The following is a 26,689-nucleotide window of genomic DNA, read 5'->3' as shown; positions in this document are numbered from 1 at the left end:
CCCTCTGAACTGACTTCTAATCGAATATACGATGAAATTAGATTGACATGTGACGTTGACATAAATCATACCCACACGACTACATTGCTAAATTATAAACCTCCGTTTACTTTGTCGTAGTCGAGTATTATACATGAAATATTAATATCTAACTAGTGGTCTCCCAGTAGTCGAAATTCGACCATAATTAATTTAAATTATTAGTTTGAACATTATTAAAGTTCAAAAGTCAAAGACTATGGGTTCTATATTAATTCTAGGTTTCGCCAAGGTTACATTGTAGACAAATAATATCAAAGACAAACAATATTAATCTATTCTCAATTTGACCACAGACTAACAATAAACAAAAGATTATATGTATGCGTGTGTTTGTCAAATATATGGTAGTGTGTGTCATATTTTATTATTGATTTAATGTATTTTTATGCATAATTTTAAAGAATATTATTGCTTAGAAAGATATTAGCATTCTGCACTCTATTCTATATTCTCTATAAATGTGGGAAATTTCATACTCCTCCGTCCGCGCAGTTTACGCATATGGTACAAAGTTTTTGCTTCACGTATTAATATATAGATAACAATTGAAATAGCCCTGTCCTGGTGAAACTGGAAAGGCCTCCGGGCCACCAGTAATCCTTCAAACATAAAAATAAATTATTGAAATAGTTGAAACTGTGTGACTGAACTCTTTTTCCACAATGTCAGAAATAGGCAAGACGAGATGCTGGTACATATTCGTGCTTGCTTACAATACCCTCTTGGAGATTACGCAAATTACATTGCAGGTATTTATTGGTGGTAGGACCTCTTGTGAGTTCACACGGGTAGGTACCACCGCCCCGCCTATTTCTGCCGTGAAGCAGTAATGCGTTTCGGTTTGAAGGTTGCGGCTGCCGTTCTAACTATACTGAGACCTTACAACTCATATTTCAAGGTGGGTGTCGCATTTACGTTGTAGATGTCTATGGGCTTCGGTAACCAGTTAACACCAGGTCGGCTGTGAGCTCGTCCACCCATTGCGTATCTATGCTATAAAAAAAAACAAATTCAATTTAATTTTTAACGTAAATCACTAATTCGTGTCGCAGTGCTAACTTGTCATTATAATCGCACGGCATATATTTGAAACTACGGTTTAACTCTTCTATAGCCGTCCAAGAAGCCACTTCGTCAGGAAACGCTGCTCTCTTATCCCTGGTGCTATCTCGGAGGGACTACCAGCGCCACGTGCTACGCTCCTGTGGTATCCCAGAGCTGCTGAGGAAGCTGAGTCTGGCGCCCGATTTTTATGTTGAGATGAAATGGGAATTCACTAGTTGGGGTGAGTCTTATGTCTTCTTTTTGTCGTAATTATCGAAGTTTGACTATCGATTCGGAATATATAAATTTATTTTGTAAAATGCGAAATAGTTGTTCCGTGCTGCCGGACCCAGTTATTGTCAAATTTGCGGTCTAAAGGATAAGGCACCCGGTGCACTCTTATTTGTTTTACAGAGTTATTTGGTGCGCCAATGATTCGCATTTCGCGCTATTCTCACTAGCACATTTTTCTGTACACGAAAATAAAATAACTAGTTTTCTTTAAAATAACCACTAGAAATCTAGATTTTTCTTATTTTTATCGTTGGTATGGCGACGTCTTGTGAAGCGCCCCATCATCCGAACTGATGACCACGACCATTCTGCCAAGAGTGCAAACCACTAAGAAGAATATAGAATTATAGAAATAGATGTTTATGTTTTCTCTATGGAATCCGAAACGGCTGGGTCGATTTATATGAAATTTCATCAAGAAATCTTTAAATCGACCTAACGGGTGATCCTCTGAAATTTGAGAAGCGTGTGATTGTTTATAACATACTCGTGGAATCTCAAAACACGTTCATTGTATCGCCTAAAAGAGCACCAAGAAAAACTAGCTTAACAAACTCAGCGTGCTTTTATAAATTATTTTTAATTATTTAATATGTTGGGTTGATTGGAAAGTGATTTGTTTTTTTTTATAAGAAATTTAGCTTATTAAGCATCAACGGTTGAATTCGTTAATTTTACTTAATATCTAAGTAGACCTGCGAAATGTTAATCATGTCATTCCCCGTCTAAATCAATCCAATCGTCGGTGACGTCATACAACGTTGACCCACTGAGTTTCTCGTCGGTTCTTCTCAATGGGTCGCGATACCGATCCGGTGGTAGATTCAGCAAAACAATGCTCTTACTAGGGCCAATGTTAGTAAACTCTCTCAGGTTGAGCCCGTGAGCTTACCTACCGGAACGTAACTGACTTAGTCCCTTAGGCTACCAGAGAATAGGTAGGAAAAAAACGTAATGGAACGCGTGTATTTTTTTTGTTTTTGACAATTATCATATACACACAGATTTCTTTAGTTACCCGAAGTCATGTCGCGTGTATCATCCCTGACATATGGGGAACCTCTCCGAAATCGAAAATCGGGGTAAGAGCTACGAATAAATAGACTTATTCGTAGGGTAAGAGCATGTTAAATAAAAGTATGTGTAAGTATGAACACTTATCATTTTAGGAAATTCAAATTTCGCGACCGTCTTTTCTCGCGTTCCATCGATGTCGTCGTCCCCGCGCTTCACAATTTATATTGTGTTACATTGCGTGCTAAACAATTGTTTTTCTAGAAAAAATTCTAAGACACATTGTATTTTGCTTTTGTCGATAATTTTTTTTAATGCTCATGGTTGTATTAACTAAGACATTGGCAGACGGTTGTCATTTCGGATCCTCCCGATCTACTAACGGTGCTTTTAGGTACTCAAGCATCGGTTATCGTTCTCGTCGAACCCGTTACTTACGACGAAGGGCTCGGCGAGTAAATTAACCCACAGACACAGCCCATTGAGTTTCTCGCCGGATCTTCTCACGCGTTTGTCGCGTTTCCGATCCGGTGGTAGATTCTGCGAAGCACTGCTCTTGCTAGGGTTCGTGTTAGCAACAACGTCAGGTTTGAGCCCCGTGAGCTCACCTACTAGTTTGAGTGAATCTAGAATCACCCCTCGAGGTTACTAGAATAGGAAGGAAAAAAACAAAAAGAAAATTTGATGAATATGAGTATGTAGTGGTGTGTGTAACTTGAATAAAATCTTATTTCCAGTGCCTTTAGTATCAAGAATGTGTCCGTTCGACACATATAAAGTGTACAAACGCGGTGCCAATGTTCGCGTGGATACGACACTCATAGGCTTCGAGAACAATCACTGGCAGAGGGGAGATCGCACTTACATATTCAGAGGTCAAGGTATGGTTGGTGAAACTCTTTTTATTTTTTATATGTTAAAATACACATTGCTAAGTTATTTTTGCATTGACTCCTTTCATCCATACGCTTTGCTTTGGCCAAAGCACTTAGAAAGGATTCAAGTATAAAGTTAAAAAGAGAGGGTCCGAATTGTTCTGAAAACATGCAGGTACAATTATTTAGCTAGCTCTAAGGTTTTGGTTAGAATTTTTTTCGATAATTTACTAAGTTGTTGTGGGATTGTTAAAGTATGAACAAAGACTCATATCCGGTACTGAGTATTTGTCGAAGGCTACGCTATCAACAGTCGTCGTGGCCTAAAGGATAAGACATCTGGTACATTCGTATGTAGCAATGCACCGGTGTTCGAATCCCGCAGGCGAGTACCTTTTTTTCTAATGAAATACGTACTGAACAAATGTGCATAATTGACTTCCACAGAAATCAAACCCGCAAAATTATAATTTGCGTAATTACTGGTGGTAGGACGTGTTGTGCGTCCGCACGAGTAGGTACCACCACCCCGCCTATTTCTGCCGTGAAGCAGTAATGGGTTTCGGTTGCCGTTGCCGTTGTAACTATACTGAGACCTCATATCTCAAGGTGGGTGGCGGCATTTACGTTATAGATGTCTATTGGCTCCGGTAACCAGTTAACACTTGAGCTGTGAGCTGGTCCACCCATGTAAGCAATAAAGGCGCTCGACAGGTCGGTCGGCCAGCCTGGTGGAGTTGGACCACGAGGCTGGCACGGCGTGGTGCGAGCGCGTGGAGCCGGCGGCGCCCGGGGCGGAGTGCCCGGCGCCGTCGGCCCGCGCGCTGCAGCAGCGCCTCGCCGCGCCCATCTCCATCAACTACCTCGACACGGACAAGATCAGCTTCGAGAGGTATCCTCGCCTCCTCGACGTCAGAGTGCGAAAGGTCCGATATACGCGATCGCAACATTCGGACATTTCAAATTACTATTGGGTTATTAGACGGTTTTCTCCATCACAAAAAAAAAACTAATCACGAATCCGCCATATTTTATAAGAGTTTGAAATTAGATCCGACCTTTTGTCCCTGACGTCTGCATTTATTTTTATGAACTTGTAACTATGATGTGTAAATCATTATAACATGACCACAGAAACAAAAGCGGGGTAGGTATCTGCGGTAAATTATCAATTTTTATCACTATTTTATGTTTATGTTGCCGTCAATGTCAATGCAGTGGACAACACAACGACGCCCGTTACAGTATTACGACTGACATCTTTACATTGAGAAACGTTTTTTACCTACCTTCATATTGGAAATAAACTTCCTTTTTTCTTAAAATAGTTGTTTTGTATTCGTATTAGCGAATTTAAAAAAGTCTTTCTAGTAAACCTCAAATAGGACATCTCTTGCTGCGATGTCTCAAAATGTGATTAAGGGCTTTATCAGAAAATTGTTATCAGCTATCTCAAAGTAATCGATCAGCGTACAACCATTTACAACCGGAATTTATCAGTGGTAGAGCCTGTTGTGGTTCCACACTGGTAAATACTGGAGCTATGAGTGTTTCTGCCGTGAACCAGTCAAGCATTGCGGTTTGAAGAGATGATGAAGATACTATTATCCAATACAATTGAGGCTTCGACTTCATGCTTCAAGTTGAGTGATGTGTATGGTCTTTGTTAATGACTTGGCACAGGGCGGATCGCAAGATAGTGCGGTAGAACCCTAAAATTGCTTGGGCGCGCGGTCTGCTTCCAACACCTTGCAGGTCGTCAAGTCCCACATACCAGGTGCGTCCCCTAGGCGCGGGGACCTAGTAGGAGGTTCGGCCCCCGGCCCGAAAAAAAAGGGTGGATCGCAAGTTCGTTGACATTTCCGTGCAAAATATCAAAAAAAAACTTTAAGTTGATAAATGATACACAGGAACAAAAGCGGCATCTGGGGCTGGCGGCAAGACAAGACCGAGCCAGTCAACGGTTACGAGTGCAAGGTGTTCAGCGCCAACAACGTGGAGCTCGTCTCCAAGACTCGCACCGAGCATCTGGACAAGGCGCGGCGCTCCAGCCCCCGGGCTCCGCTGGCGGGGCTGCTGGCGCTCGCGGACTCCGACACCAGCGCGCCCTCTACCCCGCTCCTCACTCCTGAAACGGTACGGCGATATACATCGGATCCATTGAGACTGTTGGGGGCATTATGAGTACCACACGATGAAGTAATAGCTGTCTTGGCCTTGAAACTAGAACAAATCATAGGGCTACCAGGGTCCACTAAGTGAGTTTATCATTTATTTACTGCTTAGATGTGTGGGACGGGCTCACAACCCACCTGGTGTAAACCGGTTACCGGAGCCCATAGACATCTATAACGTAAAAGCCGCAACCCACCTTGAGATATTAGTTCTCAGGTCTCGGTATAGTTACAACGGCTGCCCCACCCTTCAAACCGAAACGCATTACTGCTTCACGGCAGAAATAGGCAGGGTGGTGGTACCTACCCGCGCGGACTCACAAAAGGTCCTACTACCAGTAAGTCATAATGATTTACACATCATAGTTACAAGTTAATTAGAATAAATCAAGACGTCAATGACAAAAGGTCGGATCTACTTTTAAACTCTTATATGACGGATTCGTGGGTACAGTAGATTGGCGGGAATAGAGACTAGAGTTAGAATAGGGACAAATCTGGGATGTCACAATATTTTTGTTGAGTTGTTACGATTTAACTTTGTTGAACTGAAAATTACTTTTATTTAGTGTTTAAAAATATTAAATAGTTTAATTTACCATCATAGTTTTGTAACTCATTAAAGATATTAAAAAGTTAATTACCTACCTATGTACCACCTAGGTCCCTACCACCAGTAAAAAGTAGGCGAATAGGCCCACCCGATTTTTGATGGTTGTCGGAGCTGGAGCTTCCAGATAATACAACGTGAATGCCCTCACTTGTGTTGTGTGTCTTTGTCACAGTCGAGCCAGAAAGTATGACAGTAGGCAGTAGTTATATTGTATTGATTTTTCTGCTATCTGACATTCTCCTGTGTTATGGGTACTAGAAGGGTTGAGTGCTTCTTACCTTAAGCAATCTTCGTTTCGAAGTATTTCATGAGTGTATTAATTGGCAGGAAGAGCCTCCGCGCAGTAGGTCCCGTGAAGAGTTGAATGTGGTATCCTGGGAGGAGTACTTCTCTGGGGAGGCGATGGAGAGGGACATCGGGAGGCCGAAGGAGATGACCGAGAAAGTGCAAAAGTTCAAAGCCACTCTTTGGTTGTGCGAAGACTATCCATTGGAGGTGAAAACTGTTTATTTTTCTTAGTTTGAGGGTAGTGTCGCGAACTTCACTTACTTAAAGAAATGTTTACAAGTTCTCATAGTCGCGATTATTGATAGGCAGAGGCAATAAATGACTATTCATGTACAGGAGTGATTTGGTTGGAAGGTCGCTGCCCACCTTGAGACATGAGGTTCGAAGCGCTAGTATTGTAACACGTGTGATCGTCTGGGTTTCTTATAATAAAGACGCAGATTTTCATGGACAGTTTTTATTCTAACGGAGATACACTTTTTGACGACGCAAGAAGAAAAAGGGGCGAGCACACGAATGACGTTGACACATATTAGACGAGTGACAGCTGTCAGTTGGTATTAACATAAAGATGCGTTTAGGAATTATACAATTCTAACACCACGGCCGTTCTCCGTGCCCCCGGCCGCTTCAATACGACCCACCAGTATTAAAAGCTAATGATGATATTTTCTCAGCTGCAAGAGCAAATAATGCCCATCTTGGATTTGATGGCCGCCATATCGTCGCCTCACTTCGCGAAGCTGAAGGACTTCATACAGATGCAGCTCCCGGCCGGGTTCCCAGTTAAAATAGGTGAGCGTCACATTCCTATAAATCCGCCTTCCCCAAAGTGGGCGATAACGCCCCCTTGTGGGTGCTGAAGAACCCAAGGGGGCGGTAACAGACCCAGAAAAAAATGGGGGCGTTCTGTAGAGGCCGGGGAGGCGATTTGTAATTTTATCTAGGACTCTTAGATACCGAATGAGCTCTCGCTATAGTGTTTCTTATGTAGGTGAAAAAATGGGGGCGTAAAAAAATCATTTATTCTCAAAGTGGGCAGTAGACAAAATAAGTTTGGGAACCGTTGCTATAAATTAATACGTGAAGCAAAAATTTTGTACCCCTTTTTACGAAAATTGCGCGAACCGAGGAGTATGAAATTTCCCACACTTATAGAGAATATAAAGGAGGAGTGCAGAATGCTAATATCTATTTAAATAATGCATATAAAATACATTAAATCAATAATTAAAAAAACATTACACCCACTACCATGTACGTGAGATAACACACGTATGCATATTATTTGTTTATGGTCAAACTTTTCTTATTGCTGTCTGTAGTCAAATTGATAATAGATTAAATATTGTTTGTCTTTATTAATATTTGTTTAAAGCAGTGATTATCAAACTTATTTCTTTTACCGCCCCCTTTGAAAATCAATTATTTTTCAGCGCCCCCCATTTTTTATACACCCCTAAAACTTTAAAACCACAATTTCATTAATTTAATTAATAAATGTTGTATTAATTTTAGTAAATGTAGTACCACGTAGTACATAATTATGTATTTGTAGATGCTATTATTGTTTCTTCATATTATTATATGTCCATACATCGCTACAGAGCGTGTATTTATAAATTTTCAAAGTAAAAATGAATTCTTCTCATCAATATGTTTGTTTAAATTCAGAATTACCAAAATAAATTGCTAGTTCACTGTACTATTACTATGCTAATTTATTAGAACGAAACTATTTTTGTTGAATATCTTCCTCATTAATATAAGATTCTCATCATAAGATAATTAAAAATTTATTAGCTAGAAATGGATCCTCCGAAAAGGACCTCAGAAGGCGAATCAGTATAGCAAAGAGAGCTATGTCCCAAATGGACCGTGTTTGGGCGGACAGAAACATCTCGAGGAATACCAAAAAGCAGTTCGTCACCTCCCTCGTCTTTTCCATTTTTCTCTACGGCGCAGAGACCTGGACCCTCAAGAAAGCCGATCGCCAACGCATCGACGCGTTTGAGATGTGGTGCTGGAGGAAAATGCTCGGGTTTCGTTGGACAGAACACAGAACCAACGAATCCATTCTTACCGAGCTCAAGATTTAAATGCGCCTCAGCACTACATGCGCGCGGAGAAGTTTCGAGATCTTTGGAGATATTGCCAGAAAGAGAGGTGACAATCTGGAAAACCTGCTGGTAACAGGCAAGGTATGTGGGACAAGGCACAGAGGTAGAAATCCAATGCGCTGGTCGGACCAAATACGCTCCACTCTCAATATCTCAGTCCACGTTGCTATCCACACAGCCGAGGACAGGCAGTAATGGCGCAAGATGATGCAGGAGAAAGTTATTAGAGGAGGCCACGACCCTCAGCACTGAGGATTATCGACGCAAGAAGGAAGGAAACTACGAAAAATAAATTAATATCATTTCGTATTATAGACTAATATGGGTAATTTTTCACAGAATTTTAGTTTATAATTTAGACTTGGTTCAAATGAAAACCGGCGCCTAAGTCAGCGTTTTTATTATTTGTAATAATTAATATCTATACTAATATTATAAAGAGGAAAGATTTGTTTGTTTGTTTGTATTCAATAGGCTCCGAAACTACTTAGCCGATTTGAAAAATTCTTTCACTGTTTGGAAGCTTCACTATTCCTGAGTGACATAGGCTATAATCTTTTTTGAAAAAAATTACGTACCATGACATGGGGTAAATTGGGATTCTGGGGTAAATTGGGACAAACCTGCGGAAGATTCTCAAAGTACTTGTAGCACGGAATCTACCTAATTTTTTTTAAGGTAATATTTATCAATGTATAGAAGAAAAACCAAGTTAACTATGGAAGTACTAAACATGAGTTAAGTTGGTCCCAAAAATTCGTTAAATTAAATTTAAAATAGTGGTTGAAAAGTGCGTTTTAAAACAGCTTAAAGAACTTTTAAAAAAAGTAATATTATCGTTATTTTTTCAATAAGATCACAATTTATATAAGTTTTTAATACACCTGGAAATACCACAACAAACGGTAAGTTGCAATATTCTTATTTTAAATACAATATTTCGACAAAATAAAAAATGTATATTTTTTCCTTTCTTTTTGGGGAAAATTGGGACGTATGTAGGGTAATTTGGAACGAGACTGGAAAAATTAGGGACGAGAAAACACAAAATTGGAACGCCAAAAGACAAAATAGGGATGGCTTGTTAGGGTTGTCACTGATATCTTATAATAGATTTTTTAGCCTATACTATCACTTAATTGCGTGATGTAAAGAAGGTTAATGTGATTATCAGTTAGTTTATATAAGTATTATAGGTAAAAGCAAAGTATATATATAATTACTTTTTTTCGCGACATTTACCTTGTAATATCTGCCCGGTCGTATGTTCTTTATAGCAATAAAAAAATTTAAAAGTTAAAAGAACTCAAACGAATCAAAACTTTTGTTATTTCAGAATCTATTCACGCGTCGAATCATGATTTTGTTAACATTCACAACGAACACACACAAATAAGAACAGGCCTCAGATTTTAAATGTAACATTAATTAAAAATCCGAGATATCCAATTATGATCGAGTCAATTAATTGAGTTTAGTTATTTAGCTTAGAAAGAATTTCTTTTATTTTTGTTATTATTGGCAGTAATCAGATAAAGCTGATTTTTTATCTTATTCACCTGATATCTTACTCTTGCGTAAAGATTATTTTGAAAATGTTGATTAAATAAAATTGTATTATTGCATTTCCAGTCCTTTTGTTTTCTATTTTTTATTCTATTTTATGATTTCGTTTCAGAGTTGTGATTTTTAAGGAAATTAAATAATAATTTTCTAAAATATAACATGCACATACTTTTTTTGATCATTGTATTGTTGATTATCATTCACGTCATATCGCTTCGGAATAGAAACCAGCTTAATTTACACTATGTTGTGTATTGTGCTTAAATTATGGATTGTATTCATCATTTCGGTCCATATAAATAATTATATGGCACCTACCTATATATCGCAGTACTGCGAGTTGACAACCCTTACAAATATCCCAATTTAACCCTTAACCGTGTCAATTTACCCCGGACGCTGGGTAAATTGGGACGGCCATTATTTTACCGATTATTTCTTTAAAATGAATAATTAAAATTATGTAACGGTTTTTATCACCTAGGTACGTTCAAGAGTCAACTTATTTCTTTGGTTGAGCAGTGACTATTTAATTGGAACTATTTTAAAATTCAATCTGAAGGTCGATTTTGTCCCTATTTACCCCATTGTACGGTATCCTTACTACAATTCCAATAATTTAACACAAGGTGTAAAAAAAATTTCCTAAAATATTGTTTACGTCGCGTACCTACGAAAACTATTGATGATAGAATAAAATAATGTACTACGACTTTGTAGAAAACATTATTATTTACAAAAGTGCGCGACAGCATATGTCTAACTATTATAGTTATGCCGCAATAAGTGTTCTTTTATTTTTAAAAATGCCCCTGGTAAGACAGGAGTGCCCCCCTACCTTCGCCAACTGGTGGCTTCCTACTTGGAGGACAGATCGGTCACGTGTACTGGACACGGTGGGATCGTGCATAGGTTCCCGGTCGTACGCGGTGTTCCACAGGAGTCAGTGCTCGGCCCCCTTTTGTGGAATATCGGGTATGACTGGGTACTGAGAGGCTCCCGGGCCTAAGCGTAATCTGTTACGCAGACGACACGGTGGTCGTGTCCGGGGGGGGGGGGTTTGCTGAGTTTGCTCGTCTTGCCACCGTTGGGGTGGCGCATGTCGTCGGCAAAATCAGGAGATTGGGCCTCGACATGACACTCAGTAAATCCGAGGCCATGTGGTTCCACAGGCCCCAGAGAGTGCCACCTGTCGATGCCCATATCGTGGTTGGAGGCGTCCGTATCGGATCGGGGTGCAGTTGAAGTACCTCGGCCTCATTCTGGACAGTCGTTGGACCTTTCGTGTTCACTTTCAGAACCTGGTCCCTCGTATGTTGGGGGTGGCCGGCGCGTTAAGCCGGCTTCTTCCCAACATCGGGTGGCCTGACCAGGTGACGCGCCGTCTCTATACGGGAGTGGTGCGGTCAATAGCCTTATACGAGGCGACCGCGTGGGGCCAGTCACTGGCCGTGGGGGTAGCGAAGTTGCTGCAACGGCCGCAACGCACCATCGCGGTCAGGATCATCCGTGTTTATCGCACCATCTCTTTCGAGGCGGCGTGTGTACTGGCTGGGACGCCGCCTTGGGTCCTGGAGGCGGAGGCGCTCGCCGCTGACTATCAGTAGCGGGCTAACCTTCGTGCCCGGGACGTGGCACGTCCCAGCACCAGTGTGGTCAGAGCGCGGAGGGCCCAATCTCGGCGGTCCGTGCTGGAGTCATGGTCCAGGCGGCTGGCCGATCCTTCGGCTAGTCGTAGGACCGTCGAGGTGATTCGCCCGGTACTTGTGAATTGGGTGAATCGCGACAGAGGACGCCTCACTTTCCGGCTCACGCAGGTACTCACTGGGCATGGTTGCTTCGGTGAGTTCCTACACTGGATCGGAGCCGAGCCGACGGCAGAGTGCCACCATTGTGGTTGCGACTTGGACACGGCAGAGCATACGCTCGTCGCCTGCCCCGCATGGGAGGGGTGGCGGCGTGTCCTCGTCGCAAAAATAGGAAACGACTTGTCGTTGCCGAGTGTTCTGGCATCGATGCTCGGTGACGACGAATCGTGGAAGGCGATGCTCGACTTCTGCGAGTGCACCATCTCACAAAAGGAGGCGGCGGGGCGCGTGATAGATGCACAGGCCCGCCCCCGTCGAGCGGGGTCCAGGGAGGCGGATCTCGCCCAAGCCCTGGCCCTCTAAGTGTTTCGGGTCTCCCTCACATGTCGGCCTGGGGACCGGCGAAGGGGGCCTAAGAAGACGACGTGCAAGCTGCTCTGCATACGTTTTACGTATGAGCATCCGGGTGATGGAAGGCCGGCTATCCCCAACCAACCCTGGTTCTGACCCAGCGGGGTATTCCGTAGGATAGACCATTCTAACCGGCGCCATCTAGGCGGGCTTGGGACAGCCTGCCGACCGAGAGGGCTGGTGGTCGTGGCGCCGACGACCGGCAGTCCGGCATCCCGAGGGGGAGGGTGATGGGAGAGATGTGCTCCGCACTAAACACTTCACTTTCCCCCTTTGCCTTTTCATGAGCTCTGTCTCATGCGAGGTTTGGATGCTGGTTGTTGAGCGACAGGAGGTTTTAGTCGGTACGATTCCGACATGCCCCGCCCTCCATCCCCAGTGAAGGGCGGAAGCCCGGCGATTTCCGGCGAAAAAAAACGTGTGGCTCTCGGGAACTAAGGCGGTAAAGCTATTGCATGGCATTTTTTATGAACTTATGACATTATAATTAGACAATGATAATTTAATATTAAAACAATAATAAAACAAGACCACGCTATATTAAACCTTAATAAAGGCAAAACCTTAACTGTCCCCTTCACACTCATAGGCTAAACCGCGCGAGAGAGAGATGGGCAGACTTTTCATGATTCGCATGCAGTGTGACATCACGCCACGCGCTTATTCACAAACACTACACAAGCGCAACGTGTGAATGTGTTGAACGCGAGCTACATGGTAGGCGGGGTGAGGGGTATTAGGTTTTTTTCGTTATGGAATTTCATGATTCGGGCGCCGCGCTCAAGGCCCGCGATAAAAGCTATGCAATAGCTTAAAAATGTATGAACTTATGTTTATGGACCTAGTGCTGTGTCTGTGAGAGTAGCACAAATTTGGTATAAGCGTTTTCAATCCGGAAATTTTGATGTCAAAAATGCACGTTGCTCTGGTCGCCTTATTACGGATAAAATCGATGCCATTTTTGAAAAAGTCTGACAAGATCGGCATATCAGTAGTTACAACGTAACTGAAGAACTGGGAATTGACCACAAAATAGTTATGGCGCATTTGAAAAAAACTGGGTACACAAAAAAGCTCACTGAAAGAAACCTAATGAACCGTGTACTCATTTGTGATTCTTTATTACGACGTAATGAAACCGAACCATTTTTGAAGAAGCTGATAACTAGTGATGAAAAGTGGATCACGTACGACAAGAACGTACGAGAAAGGTTGTGGTCAAAGGCCGGTCAGGCTTCACAGACTGTACGGATTGTAAGGGCATTATACATTATGAGCTATTACCACCAGGCAGAACCATCGATTCTGAACTCTACTGCGAACAACTGATGAGATTAAAGCAAGAAGTTGAGAGAAAGCGGCCGGAATTAATCAACAGAAGGGGTGTGGTTTTTCATCACGATGACGCTAGACCTCACACATCTTTAGCCACTCAGCAAAAATTAAGAGAGCTTGGCTGGGAGGTGTTAATGCATCGGCCGTATAGTTCTGACCTTGCACCTTCAGATTTCTACCTGTTTCGGTCTCTTCAGAATTCTTTAGGCAGTGTCAGGTTAACATCACGAGAGGACTGCCAAAACCAATTGTCGCGGTATTTTGATCAGAAGCCCCAAAATTTCTATAGCAATGGGATAATGTCCCTACCTAAAAGATGACAAAAAGCTATCGAACAAAATGATACCGACATACTTTAGTTAAATGTGAATAAACTATATTAAAAAATGTTGTGAATTTTCTTAAAAAATGCGAGGAAACTTTTTCCCCAACCTATTATTATATAGAAATAGTACAATGTTTACAATAAGTGAGCTGTTTAGGCTTACTATACTATACTATTTGACATTGGACGGTAATGGGTAAATTGTAAAAAATAATAATCTAAGACAAGTTTTTGAACAATAATTATATACGTATTTCCATTTTATATAAAAATTATGATTCTCACATCAGTAATTTCTTATAAAATACTAGAAAAATGCTTTAAAATGCCCTTATGTTAGAAACAAGAAAGAAAGTAAAGAAAACCTCAATTTGTGTTAGTTTACGTATGTGTAATATTTTAAAACTCTGCATGGTAGCTTTTTTCTAATCTTTAAAATAATTTCTGGTGCAATGTAATTAAGGTAAAATTGCTCTAATTTTTTAACTATCATCGATCATGTTCCGCAGAAACTTGTTACAACTTGATTGCGTACGGTGTGTGGGCTATCCTACGAAATCTATGTTAATTATTTTAAGTTTTTATAACATCATACAGGGTAGAAATATAAACTAATTATTCGTTATTGTGTAGTAGGTGAGTTTTAATTTTACTAAAATTTAAAATACTATAAAGTAAATGAAATTACAAATTTTACAGCGCCCCCCTAACCCACATCAACGCCCCCCATTTTTTCGTGGGCCCCTTAACGCCCCCCTCTAGGTTTCAAACGCCCCCCAGGGGGCGTTATCGCCCACTTTGAGAAAGACTGGTTTAAAGTGTAGTCTTGGCGAAATCTGTGATTATAGAAGTTTTACTTATAATTTCAAATAATTATAGTCGAATTTCGACTACCGTGGGACCACTGGTTCCTATAAACCTGCTTTTTTTTTATTAATTGACATTGTAGGCCTACGAGCATACGGCCCACCTGATGGTGAGTGGTTACCGTCGCCCATGGACTTCAGCAATGCCAGGGACAGCAGAGCCGAGTCGCTGTCTAAAGTTGCTGCTCTGTAATGAGTTGACCCCCGCCCCCAACGCCCCTCCCCCGCAGAGATCCCGCTGTTCCACGTGCTGAACGCGCGCATAACGTTCGGCAACATCTTCGGCACGGAGAGCGGCGCGGCGCACGTGCAGTGCATCGCGGAGGGCCGGCGCGCGGCGTGCGTGCTGGACGACGCGTGCTTCGAGCTGGGCCGCGGCTACCGGGACGCCGCCGCGCCCGAACCGCGCGGGGAGATGGACCACGACGAGCGCCTCATGCACTACGCCATACAGCAGAGCCTCATGGACGCCGGCACGCACGACGACCAGGTGACCGCGCTCCTCCACCTCACCACGACTTACTGCCGGTGTGAGTCCGCACCGATAGCTACCACCGCCCTGCCTACTTCTGCCGTGAAGCGGTAATTTGTTTGGGTCTGAAGGGTGGGGCAGCCGTTGTAACTATACTGAGATCTTAAAACTTATATCTCATGGTGGGTGACGCATTTACGTTGTATATGTCTATGGGCTCCAGTAACCACTTAACACTAGGTGGGCTGTGAGCTCGTTCACCCATCTAAGCAATAAAAACAAAGTGGATACTGTTGCCGAATTTAAGACGGGACCTCCAAGTGTAAGTTGTGTAGCCCCAGGACAGCTGCATATGTACCTAACCCCGCAGGTGGACGTGTGGGAGGCGCTGCGGGGCGCGCGGCCCCCCTCGCCGCTGCACGAGACGCAACTACAGAGGTACGAATGCTGTTATATCTTATCTTATATCTTTAAGCGAGCAATTCTTGTATATATAAATGATCTGAATCTCGGAAACGGCTCCAACGATTTTCATAAAATTTAGTATACAGGGGATTTCGGAGGCGATAAATCGATCTAACTACGATTTTGTTTTCAGAAAAATGTTGTTTTATTCGTGTTTTCAATAGTAATCAACTTAAACATAAACTTTTTTTTTTTGTTGAAAGAAAATAACAAATAATACAATATAATACCAATATGTAATTCGTATATATATTAATTCGTAAATATAATTACTAAAAAACAAAATTTATCAAAAAAAAAACCTAGCCTCAGTTATCCTCTAGTAACTCTTTGTGTCACAATGGGCATTGAACTTTTTTAATTTCATTTAATTTATTTATTTATGTACACACAGAAAACAAGACACAGTACAGAGTAATAGGAAAATTATGTACAAAGGCACTGCTTATTTCTTTAAGAAATCTCTTCCAGCAGACCTGCGAGAGGATTATGAGAATAATAATTAAAAGTGATAAGTGTGTGTAGAACAACTAACACATAACTAAAATAACAAATACAACATGAGAATTATAGCACATACACATAGCAAATATTATAAGTAACACTCGTATATGCCAAGAGTATAGAACCATGATCATTCGGTTGATGAGAGATAAAATTTATTACCTTTATTACCTTTTTATTACCTTTACTGAAAAATGTTTTTAAAAAACGGACTAGCTGGTCAGCTGATCAGTTATCATTTAAAAGATATTTAAATTAATTTCATAAGTCTATGTTTTCTATAAAAAAATATAAAAATCATTACTTATTTTTTTATAAACACTTCCCATCGCTATAAACCAGTAGATTCGTTAACCGTTCGACTGCAAACACCAAACAAACCTATTCATCGCAAAAATGTCTCGATGCGGATATCGAACCGACGTCTCTCAACGCAATAGCCAAAGGACGCTGTCTACCGACTCAATCAAATTCTAATAATCTATATATATAAAAGAAAGTCGTGTTAGTTACACTATTTATAACTCAGGAACGGCTGAACTGATTTGGCTGAAAATTGGTGAGGAGGTAGCTTAGAACCAGGAGAATGACATAGGATACTTTTTATCACGTTCCCGTGGGACGCGACATAAAACGTGGTATAACAAAACGCAACTGATATGGAATAACAAAACGCAACTGACAGCTAAAAGTTATATTCTATGGTTAATTATAGTAGAATTTTGAAGTTGACCGGTTGATGTGTTTGAAACAAACCGTGTGGCGGAACAAAGTTCGCCGGGTCTACTAGTAAAAAATAAATAATAATAAACTTTTATTTCAAGACATCAGTCTCATATTGTGTTAGTATTACAAATAACTTACGAACTATGTTAGTATTTAAATAACTCAATCAACTCCGTCCTTGGCAGCCCCATCAAGCAGCATGTAGAACATGCAACTTGATGAACCTACCCAGGGTCGGGCCATCCAGTCTTTCAGCTACTACCCTCAAGACGTTGTTGGTGCTTCCTTCCACTCTACGCATAATGGATGCCACCTTTTTGCGCATTATCGCGAAGTAGTCATCCGTGTGCGCATCGGCGAACATGCCTGATGCACTACAATAAGGTGGAAGCCTCAACAACATCATATAACTAATTCTTAATTAAAATTAATTATAATTGATTTATAATTGAAGTCGTCGTGGCCTAACGGATAAGACGTCCGATGCATTCGTGTTGAGCGATGCACCGGTGTTCGAATCTCAGGCGGGTACCAATTTTTCTAATGAAATACGTACTCAACAAATGTTCACGATTGACTTCCACGGTGAAGGAATAACATCGTGTAATAAAAATGAAACCCGCAAAATTATAATTTGCGTAATTACTGGTGGTAGGACCTCTTGTGAGTCCGCGCGGGTGGGTACCACCGCCCCGCCTATTTCTGCCGTGAAGCAGTAATGCGTTTCGGTTTGAAGGGTGGGGCAGCCGTTGTAACTATACTGAGACCTTAGAACTTATATCTCAAGGTGGGTGGCGCATTTGCGTTGTGGATGTCTATGGGCTCCAGTAACCGCTTAACACCAGGTGGGCTGTGAGCTCGTCCACCCATCTAAGCAATAAAAAAATAAAAAATAAAGTTAACTTTTACGCTATCGAGAACGTTAAAAAACTCGCACTAAGCACACTGCAATCGAAATGGTGACCATTCCCCAAGTGCCTTCGTGCTTCGTTTGTTGAACGCGTTACGCGTTGAATATTGTGTTGTCGCAGTCTGGCTTTTGTGGACATCTGTAGTCAGCTATAAAAATGCTTATATAATGTATAGTCCAAATACAACCTATAACGAACGCCATCTATTATTATTAGGGTATTACTAGTTAATAACTATATAGTAGTATTATTTTACTGTTGACAGAGTTGTTCGTATTCTGAGGTTGGCTATTTTTATATATACTACTAGCTGACCCGGCAAACATTGTTTTGCCATATATAAGATTTCTAGGGAATTTCTAGTGTAGAAAAAAACTTATTGTAAACTTATTGTAAGTGTGTAAGGATGTGGTAAATGAGTGAAAGAGGTATGTAGTGCTGTGAACGATGAGGGAATATATAATAAAAATAACAAAACCTCATTCAACCACATAATACCTCATTATAACAAAAAAAAAAGTCCAAATAAAAAAAAATGTTAGGAGTGGACAACCCTAATCACTTAGGGGTATGAAAAATAGATAGTAGCCGATTCTCAGGCTTACTGAATATGCATAAAAAATTTCATATGAATCGGTCAAGCGCTTTCGGAGGAGTATGGGAACGAACATTGTGACACGAGAATTTTATATATTAGATATGAAAAACGGTAGGTAGTTAAAGAACACAACTAAATTTATGCTAGTAAATAAATCCACCAATATCTAGGTTAATTTTATTGACTTAATTCAAGTGCTGTAATTCTGCGTCTGACTACATAATAATATATGAATGGTTACATAACATATAAAATGGTTTCAACTTTTCAGACGTTGGTGATTCTATTAGTCTTCTAGATAGTGCTTTTTTTTGTGGCTACATTCTAGTATCGAAAAAGAGTCGACAGTAAATTCATTATCGCGCTATGAGTCTGTAGTGAATTTTTAATTATCTTAGTATTACTGATATTTTTTTATGTCATCTTAAAGTTTACCATCCTGATCCAGGATACTTAAGTCGATTCTCTCTCTCTCTTCTTCTCTTCGAATCTCCCGTTCTCTTTTTTTATTGCGTAGACGGGTGAATGAACTCACGGCCCATGTGGTGTAGTTGTTAGTAGGTCCCTCCCAGTTGTGGCTGAAGCTCATCCCAACGTGAACGATCACGTCCACCTTGAGACGTGAGAGAGAACTTTCGATTTGTTTGTATTACGGTACTTTATTAAGTCGTGTTGGTCTAACGGATAAGACGTCCGGTGCATTCGTGCTGAGCGATGCACCGGTGTTCGAATCCCGCCGGCGGGTACCAATTTTTCTAATGAAATACGTACTTAATAAATGTGCAAAATTGACTTCCACGGTGAAGGAATAACATCGTGTAATAAAAATTAAACCCGCAAAATTATAATTTGCGTAATTATTGCTGGTAGGACGTATTGTGAGGCCGCACGGGTAGGTACTACCACCCTGCCTATTTCTGCCGTGAAGCAGTCATGCGTTTCGGTTTGAAGGGTGAGGCAGCCGTTGTAACTATACTTGAGACATTCGAACTTATATCTCAAGGTGCGTGGCGCATTTACGTCGTAGATGTCTATGGGCTCCAGTAACCACTTAATACCAGGTGGGCTGTGAGCTCGTACACCCATATTAGCTATCAAAAAAAAGAGACCAATGTCTTTGATTATTTATGGCTGCATATCGGTACTTATTGAAGTGCCCAGCAAATAGTTCGTATGTTCTGGTGGTATTTATTATTACCTACCCTCTAACGAAACAGGCATTGCGACAACGTTGCTCTTGCCCTAATCATGTTTCAAAAGCATTAAAATGTGATTAGTTACATTCACAATTTATCGGTGTGAATGTTTCACAGTTGCCAATTAAATATGTAAACCATAAAATTAGTTTAATTGTCGTTTAAAACACGTCAAGTTCAAGACGAATGAAACATTTATTTTGAAGTTCTCAGTACAATAAATTCTCCTGTATTGAACGATGTAAGAATTGTAGTCTTAAAAGAACATAACGGTTGTATCTTCTTAATATTTGCGCAACAATTGATGGATATATGGAAACAAATAAATGTCAGCGTTCCTCCCCCATACGAAGTCCACGTGATTCCATTTTCGCGGTTTCAATACCCTGTACTCGACAACATTTGTCAACTGGTCTCGCAGTCTCGCAGTATCCTTGAGAACGACCAATTTGTCGTTGTTGCCAGCAAAAATGGCCACATTCATGGTGACCGCGCTGAGATCGTACAAAGGAGGTTCCTCTCTTCCATATAGTCGGATATTTTCTTCAGCGCCGGCATCGTAATAGGCAAAACGCTTGTATTTTCCCGACTGCGCCAAATGATTGAGGTTTTTCCTTGAACTTCCACTGGGGGTATGACCAAGTGCAATCGGCAAGAATTCTCGTTCCAGTTCTGCCGTGTTGTAACCGGCTAGTTGAAATAGAATCAACTCAACGCATAAAACATATCCTGGCAACCCTAAGGGACAGACTTTTTGCAAAAGTCTCTGAAGAATTGTCCCATCGGGCAAAATTTCCTCATTGCCAACTCCCTCAAACAGGTAGTTTACAAGGGGAGACAGAAGGACTAGTATTTTCGTGGGCATTTCAATGTTGCCAATATAAACTGCTGGTGCTAACGAAATAAAAACCTTGATCTTTTCGTTATATTGTGGCAACATTGCCGTCATTGCGAAGAAGATATTGTTGCCCTGGGAATGACCGATACCATAGATCCGTGTCTGGCCGGTGTGACCCAGGATGTAGTCGATAGTCGCAGGTAGATCGTACAACGCCATTTCGTGGTAACTGAAGTTCCAAAACTCAGGGTCTTTGTCGGGATCCAGAGTAACGTGTCTCCGGGAATGTTTGTTTCCTCTCATGTTTCCCAGCCACACGTCGTAGCCAGCGTTCGCGAGAGTTATGGCCATTGATCTCTTGCCTCTGATGATAAACGTATCGGCTGAATCGAAGATGCCGTGCATCATGAGCACCGGTCGTTTCCTGTCTCCCGGTAAATGAAATAACTTGGTGACGTAACCGTCCTCTGACTCGACGTAATGTTCCTCGCACGGGTGTCCGTATTTCGCGGCGAGACCGTTGAAGTCCAGCTTAGCGTCTACTGGTACATTTATTTTGACCACAAATCCTGTGGAGGTACGGAACGGTATCAAAGAATAAGTCTCCGCGAAGTCGTTTACTTGTGGTGCACTGGCTTCCAGGCTTTGGTTCCAAAATCGATCCCGGAGCCTTGAATGAAACGGATTTCCTTCTCGATTTAAATATAGTAGCGCGTATATATATGGAATAGTTTTACTGATAAATATCATTTTTAATTTTTCTACACTCAGTACACGTGTGTCCGCCGAAGTCAATATTACGAATGTTGAACCGTTAGAATATCGATAACCAATGAAACCCTGTTAGCTACATGGCTTTGGTTTTACGCGATAATCCTTAATTATGTACTTGATTTCAAATTGATGTGCATTGATTTTTTTTTGTTTTTTGTGTATGTATGTAGATATAAATTAGGCTATATCATATACAAGATTAAGGACTAAAATTGCATGGTATGTACATGAAAATCACGAGCGCTACTCTATCACTATCATTTGATTTATCTCTGTGGATTCATCAAAACTGATGCACAACATTGGTTGGCTTTAATATTTTTATTATCTTTATTTTGCTACAGATGACTCACATTAACTCGCCATTGCCGAAAGAGTTATTTTCCAATCGACCATTTAAGTATAGCAGGGAAATGTGCTCACAATCTCTCAGGACGTTATTTTCTTCAGCACGATATTTGTTTCTCGGCTTGAAACTCATAATTTCATATTATGTCTTTCTGCACGCTCAGTGATTGTAATTTATTTCAGTCAAAGTCCGGGTGGTACAAGTCGACGTCTTGGAACTAATCTTTTTTTTTTTGCCCGTGTAGGCAGACGAGCATACGGCCCACCTGATGGTGAGTGGTTACCGTCGCCCATGGACTTCAGCAATGCCAGGGGCAGAGCCAAGCCGCTGCCTACCGAATCTTTGAGTTTTGTTTCTTAATGAGCACCAGAGCCATACATCTTGTGCCGTATATTGTCGTGTTGTCCCACATAGAGTAGAAACAACAAAGAATAGTGGTCGTGGTCTGAAAGATAAGACGGCTGGTGCATTCGTATCTAGCGATGCGACTGTGCCGGTGTTCGAATCCCGCAAGCAGATGTCAATATTTCTAATGAAAGACGTACTTAATAAATTTTCACGAATGACTTCCACGGTGAAGGAATAACACCGTGTAAAAAAAGGAAACCCGTAAAAATGTTAATTTTGCTAATTACTGGTGGTAATATAGGCGTCTTGTGAGTCCGCACGGGTAGGTACCACCAATGCATTTCGGTTTGAAGGGTGGGGTAGCCGTTGTACTAAAAAAACGGAGACTTAGTACTCATGTCTCAAAGTGGGTGGCGTCATTGACACGATTGATGTCAATCCGCTCCGGTGCCCACCCAACACCAGATCGGCCGTGAGATCGTCCACCCATCTTAGCAATAAAAAAAGAAAAATCAATCGTGAAAACAAAAAAAAGGCGATTGCATGCAGCAGAGATGCGAATGTTGCGATGGATGTGTGGAGTAACGAGAATGGGTAGAATACGGTATGAATATGTTAGAGGAAGTCTGAAAGTGGCACCAGTGACAGAGAAGCTGAGAAGTGCGCGTTTGGGATGGTATGGACATGTGATGAGACGAAATGAAAATGAGGTTGGTAAGAAAATGTTAACTATAAATGTGGAAGGATAGACCTAAGAAGACATGGATGGATTGCGTGAAAGACGATATGGGTAAGAGAGGAGTGAGCGAATGGTATATGATAGAAGAGTATGGAAGGAGAAAACATGTTGCGCCGACCCCAGGTAACTGGGAAAAGAGCAGGATAATGATGATAATGAATCGTGAAAACAAAACGCGGTTTATACGCGCATTAAAAATACACTAATAATCGTAGGCTCTTGTATAGGGCACTACTATTGAGGTCGGACTCGAGGGTATCATGAAAAGCTTCATGACCCACCATCCTGATACATCAAACCAACTGTATTAGACTACATAATTTCGCTGTTATATAACATGACCATTTAAAAGATATCCTAACATCATGCGTGGATCGAATGTTGCGCGAAATCTGGATGTGAAACTATAATCTAAATCCCATTGCAAGTATTTGTTTAATGGGAATATGTGCATCTGCGGAAACGTTTCATAATAATAAGTCGTGACAGATGGCAACAATGCAAATAAGATTTAGTTCAAGTATGTGTGGCGGGTAGCCATCATACAACGTAAGATATTTGACAGAAACCTGAATCTCGCTTACGTAATTTTCAAGATGAACTCGCATATATACAAGTTCCGAACAACAACATTCGGACCGTCGGTCTATCGAGCAATATCACCCGCTCGATGGAAGATCTTCCCTTTATCATATACCTACAGTATGCACGCACTATACATGTCCGATCAATACAAGGATTTTTTATTGCATACATTGGTGGACGAGCTCACAGCCCACCTGGTGTGAAGTGGTTACCGGAGCCCATAGACATCTACAACGTAAATGCCGCCACCCACCTTGAGATATGAGTTCTAAGGTCTCAGTAAAGTTACAATGGCTGCCCCACCGTTCAAACCGAAACGCATTACTGCTTCACGGCAGAAATAGGCAGGGTGGTGGTACCTACCCGTACGAAATTACAAGAGGTCCTACCACCAGTTTTATAAATATGGCAACGTCATCATTAGCCTATAGCACTCCACAGCTGGACATAGGCCTTTGCAACTGCACGCCATTGTGCACGATCCTATGATTCTCTTGTCCAGCTCTTGATTATAGAATCTTGAAAATAGATCAGGAGGATCTGATAAGACATTTTTGGGGCGACGGAGACTTTGCGTTGCCCCATACGCTGAGTTGGACATGTAAGTGGAGATGACCAGGACAAGAGGCCGCTTTTTCGAAGATCTACTGTTGTATTTGATTTCTAATACATGTCAACACCAATATTATATTATATATAATATATAATATAATATTTTTATATATCACAACAAATAATTAATGGAATCATTCATTTAATATCGTGACGATTCAAGCAATTTATGATATTCGCGATTGCATTACAAAACCATGACTGTTGATAAAAAATTAATAACGATTTAAGTTTTCTAATATTTGTGCAGCAATTCAAAAATATATGGAAACAAAAACTTGTTGGCATTCCTCCCCCATACGAAGTCCAAGTGATTCCATTTTCTCGGTTCCAATACCCTGTACTCGACAACGTTTGTCAGCTCGTCTCGCAGTCTCTCGGTATCCTTGAGAACGACCAATTTGTCGTTGTTGCCAGCAAAAATAGCCACTTTCATGGTGACCACGCTGAGATCGTACAAAGGAGGTTCCTCTCTTCCATATAGTCGGATATTTTCTTCAGCGCCGGCATCGTAATAAGCAAAACGCTTGTATTTCCCCGACTGTACTAAATGATTGAAGTTTTTCCTTGAAGTTCCACTGGGGCTATGACCGAGTACAACCGGGAAGAATTCTTGCTCCAGTTCTGCCGTGTTGTAACCGGCTAGTTGAAATATAATCAACTGAACGCATAAAACATATCCCGGCAACCCTAAGGGACAGACTTTTTGCAAAAGTCTCTGAAGAATTGTCCCATCGGGCAAAATTTCCTCATTGCCAACTCCCTCAAACAGATAGTTTATAAGAGGAGACAGCTGAACTAGTATTTTCGTCGGCGATTTAATATTCTCAATATGGACTGCCGGTCCTAACGAAATCAAAACCCTGATCTTTGTGTTATATTGTGGCAACATTGCTGTCATTGCGAAGAAAAGATTGTTGCCCTGAGAATGGGCGATACCATAGATCCGTGTCTGGCCGGTGTGACCCAGGATGTAGTCGATAGTCGCAGGTAGATCGTACAACGCCATTTCGTGGTAACTGAAGTTCCAAAACTCAGGATCTTTGTCGGGATTCAGAGTAACGTGTCTCCGGGAATGTTTGTTTCCTCTCATGTTTCCTAGCCACACGTCGTAGCCAGCGTTCGCGAGGGATATCGCCATTGATCTGTTGCCTCTGATGATAAAAGTATCGGCAGATTCGAAGAGGCCGTGCATCATGAGCACCGGCCGTTTCCTGTCTCCCGGTAAATGAAATAACTTGGTTACATAACCGTCCTCTGACTCGACGTAATGTTCCTCGCACGGGTGCCCGTATTTCGCGGCGAGAGCGTTGAAGTTCAGCTTAGCGTCTGCTGGTACATTAATTTTGATCACGTTCTCATCTAGTTTTGGAAACTCCCTTAACACGTCACCTCCAAGCTTTTCCAAAAAGAGATCTTCCACAATTGGAGTGAGTGAATAACCAGTACTACTCAGATACAGCAGTATCATCATGACCAGGTGGAAAATTGCACTTGTATATACCATAATAAAAATTATTACTACCCAAAAACGCGATATTCGACTGATGTCCGTAGTGAAAATGATTTTCCGTCGCAGTATCGATGATTTTATAACAATTTCGGTGTAATAACTTAATTTACAATACAAAATATAATATAATAAAATATAATTTTTTATTGGTTTTAATCTTACCAGTAATAATCTTATTGTGTATTCAGTTGTTTTTTAAAATTTAGTCTGCGATATGTTTCCTGGTTTGAGTAGCATAGTGATATGTATAAGCGCAAAATTTTTTTATTCAACACTATTCACAGGCCAATTTCACAGGCCATTTGGACTTCAATTGTTACTCGATTTATGTTTAAAACGACCTGACCTTGAGACATGAGTGTATTTTTTTTGGTAGCCTAATAGGCTATTCCAACTTCGCACGGACCGGTAGGTGAGCTCACGGGCTCAACTTGAGAGAATTGATATCAATAGGCTGAGCAAGAGCAGTGCTTTGCTGAATCTACCACCGGATCGGATACGCGATCTACTTAGATGACCGGACGAAAGACTCAGTGGGTTGATTAGTATACAATTACATACCTAGTCAGGTCATAAATTCTGTCACATGTTTAATGTAAAATAATTGAAACAAGTTTATTTATTATGTAACCATTCATATACCAAAATGAACTTAACAAAACATAGATTCTTATGACACTAAAGTTTATTCAAAATGACCTCCGTGATTTTGAATACAGGCCTTCAATCTGCGCGGCCAGTCGTCTATCGCAGCACGAACGAGGTCCATGTCAATATCGGCGGCTGCCTTAATCAAGGATGTCTTGAGTGACTCCAAATTGGGATGAGGCTTTGAGCACGCCTTTTCCTCCAAGTGTTGTCATATCTTGTAATCTAACGGATTCAAATCTAGACTGGAGGAGGGCCAGTCTTCGTGCCGGATGAAGTAGATTTCACGCGCCGCCAGCCAGTCTTGTGTGCTCTTCGCTCTATGAGCTGGCGCCGAATCTTGTTGGAATACCCAGTGCCTCTTATTGAACATGGTATGAAAAACAGGTTCCACAAGGTTCGTCAAGACTGTATTTTGATACACAACTGCATTCGTTTTTACACCTTTCTCACAAAAATGTATCTCTGTTAAGCCCCAATAAGAAACTCCCAACCATACCATGAGCGAGGATGGAAAATGACCTCGTTGGACACGCGGAATACGGTTGCTCGCTTCTTCACTACTGTGTGCGTACACCTTATCATTTTGTTTGTTGTAGCTCTCTTCTACGGTAAAAAATTTTTCATCCGAAAAAA

At 41.3% G+C, this 26,689-nt stretch overlaps 3 protein-coding genes across 4 annotated transcripts in view; 1 reads left to right on the top strand and 2 right to left on the bottom strand.

Annotated features, from left to right (window-relative positions):
• LOC114244944 (ankyrin repeat domain-containing protein 13B) overlaps nucleotides 1–26,689 on the top strand; it is a 199,528-nt gene that overhangs the window by 3,941 nt on the left and 168,898 nt on the right. Inside the window, exons 3-11 of one of the 2 annotated variants that reach the window (XM_028176910.2) lie at nucleotides 1,157–1,327; nucleotides 3,132–3,275; nucleotides 3,984–4,161; nucleotides 5,180–5,405; nucleotides 6,384–6,551; nucleotides 7,022–7,139; nucleotides 15,006–15,265; nucleotides 15,618–15,685; nucleotides 18,723–18,747. In XM_028176910.2, coding sequence (XP_028032711.2) covers nucleotides 1,157–1,327; nucleotides 3,132–3,275; nucleotides 3,984–4,161; nucleotides 5,180–5,405; nucleotides 6,384–6,551; nucleotides 7,022–7,139; nucleotides 15,006–15,265; nucleotides 15,618–15,685; nucleotides 18,723–18,732 — 1,343 coding nt within the window. In that variant the 3' untranslated portion in view covers nucleotides 18,733–18,747. Of the gene's footprint in view, nucleotides 1–1,156; nucleotides 1,328–3,131; nucleotides 3,276–3,983; nucleotides 4,162–5,179; nucleotides 5,406–6,383; nucleotides 6,552–7,021; nucleotides 7,140–15,005; nucleotides 15,266–15,617; nucleotides 15,686–18,722; nucleotides 18,748–26,689 lie in introns of those variants that run through there. The other variant, XM_089729395.1, reaches the window with a different exon arrangement.
• LOC114244945 (lipase 1-like) lies at nucleotides 19,881–21,276 on the bottom strand. The gene has a single exon (XM_028176911.2). The coding sequence runs from the start codon at nucleotides 21,233–21,235 to the stop codon at nucleotides 19,931–19,933; it is 1,305 nt and encodes a 434-aa protein (XP_028032712.2). The 5' UTR covers nucleotides 21,236–21,276; the 3' UTR covers nucleotides 19,881–19,930.
• Nucleotides 24,018–25,520, bottom strand: LOC114244950 (lipase 1-like). The gene has a single exon (XM_089729399.1). The coding sequence runs from the start codon at nucleotides 25,397–25,399 to the stop codon at nucleotides 24,128–24,130; it is 1,272 nt and encodes a 423-aa protein (XP_089585525.1). The 5' UTR covers nucleotides 25,400–25,520; the 3' UTR covers nucleotides 24,018–24,127.

This window comes from Bombyx mandarina, chromosome 08 (assembly GCF_030267445.1).
Source record: "Bombyx mandarina strain Sakado chromosome 08, ASM3026744v2".
Lineage (NCBI taxonomy): Eukaryota > Metazoa > Arthropoda > Insecta > Lepidoptera > Bombycidae > Bombyx > Bombyx mandarina.
Note: the sequence above shows the minus strand (reverse complement) of the source record. Positions and strands in the feature narration are given on the sequence as shown.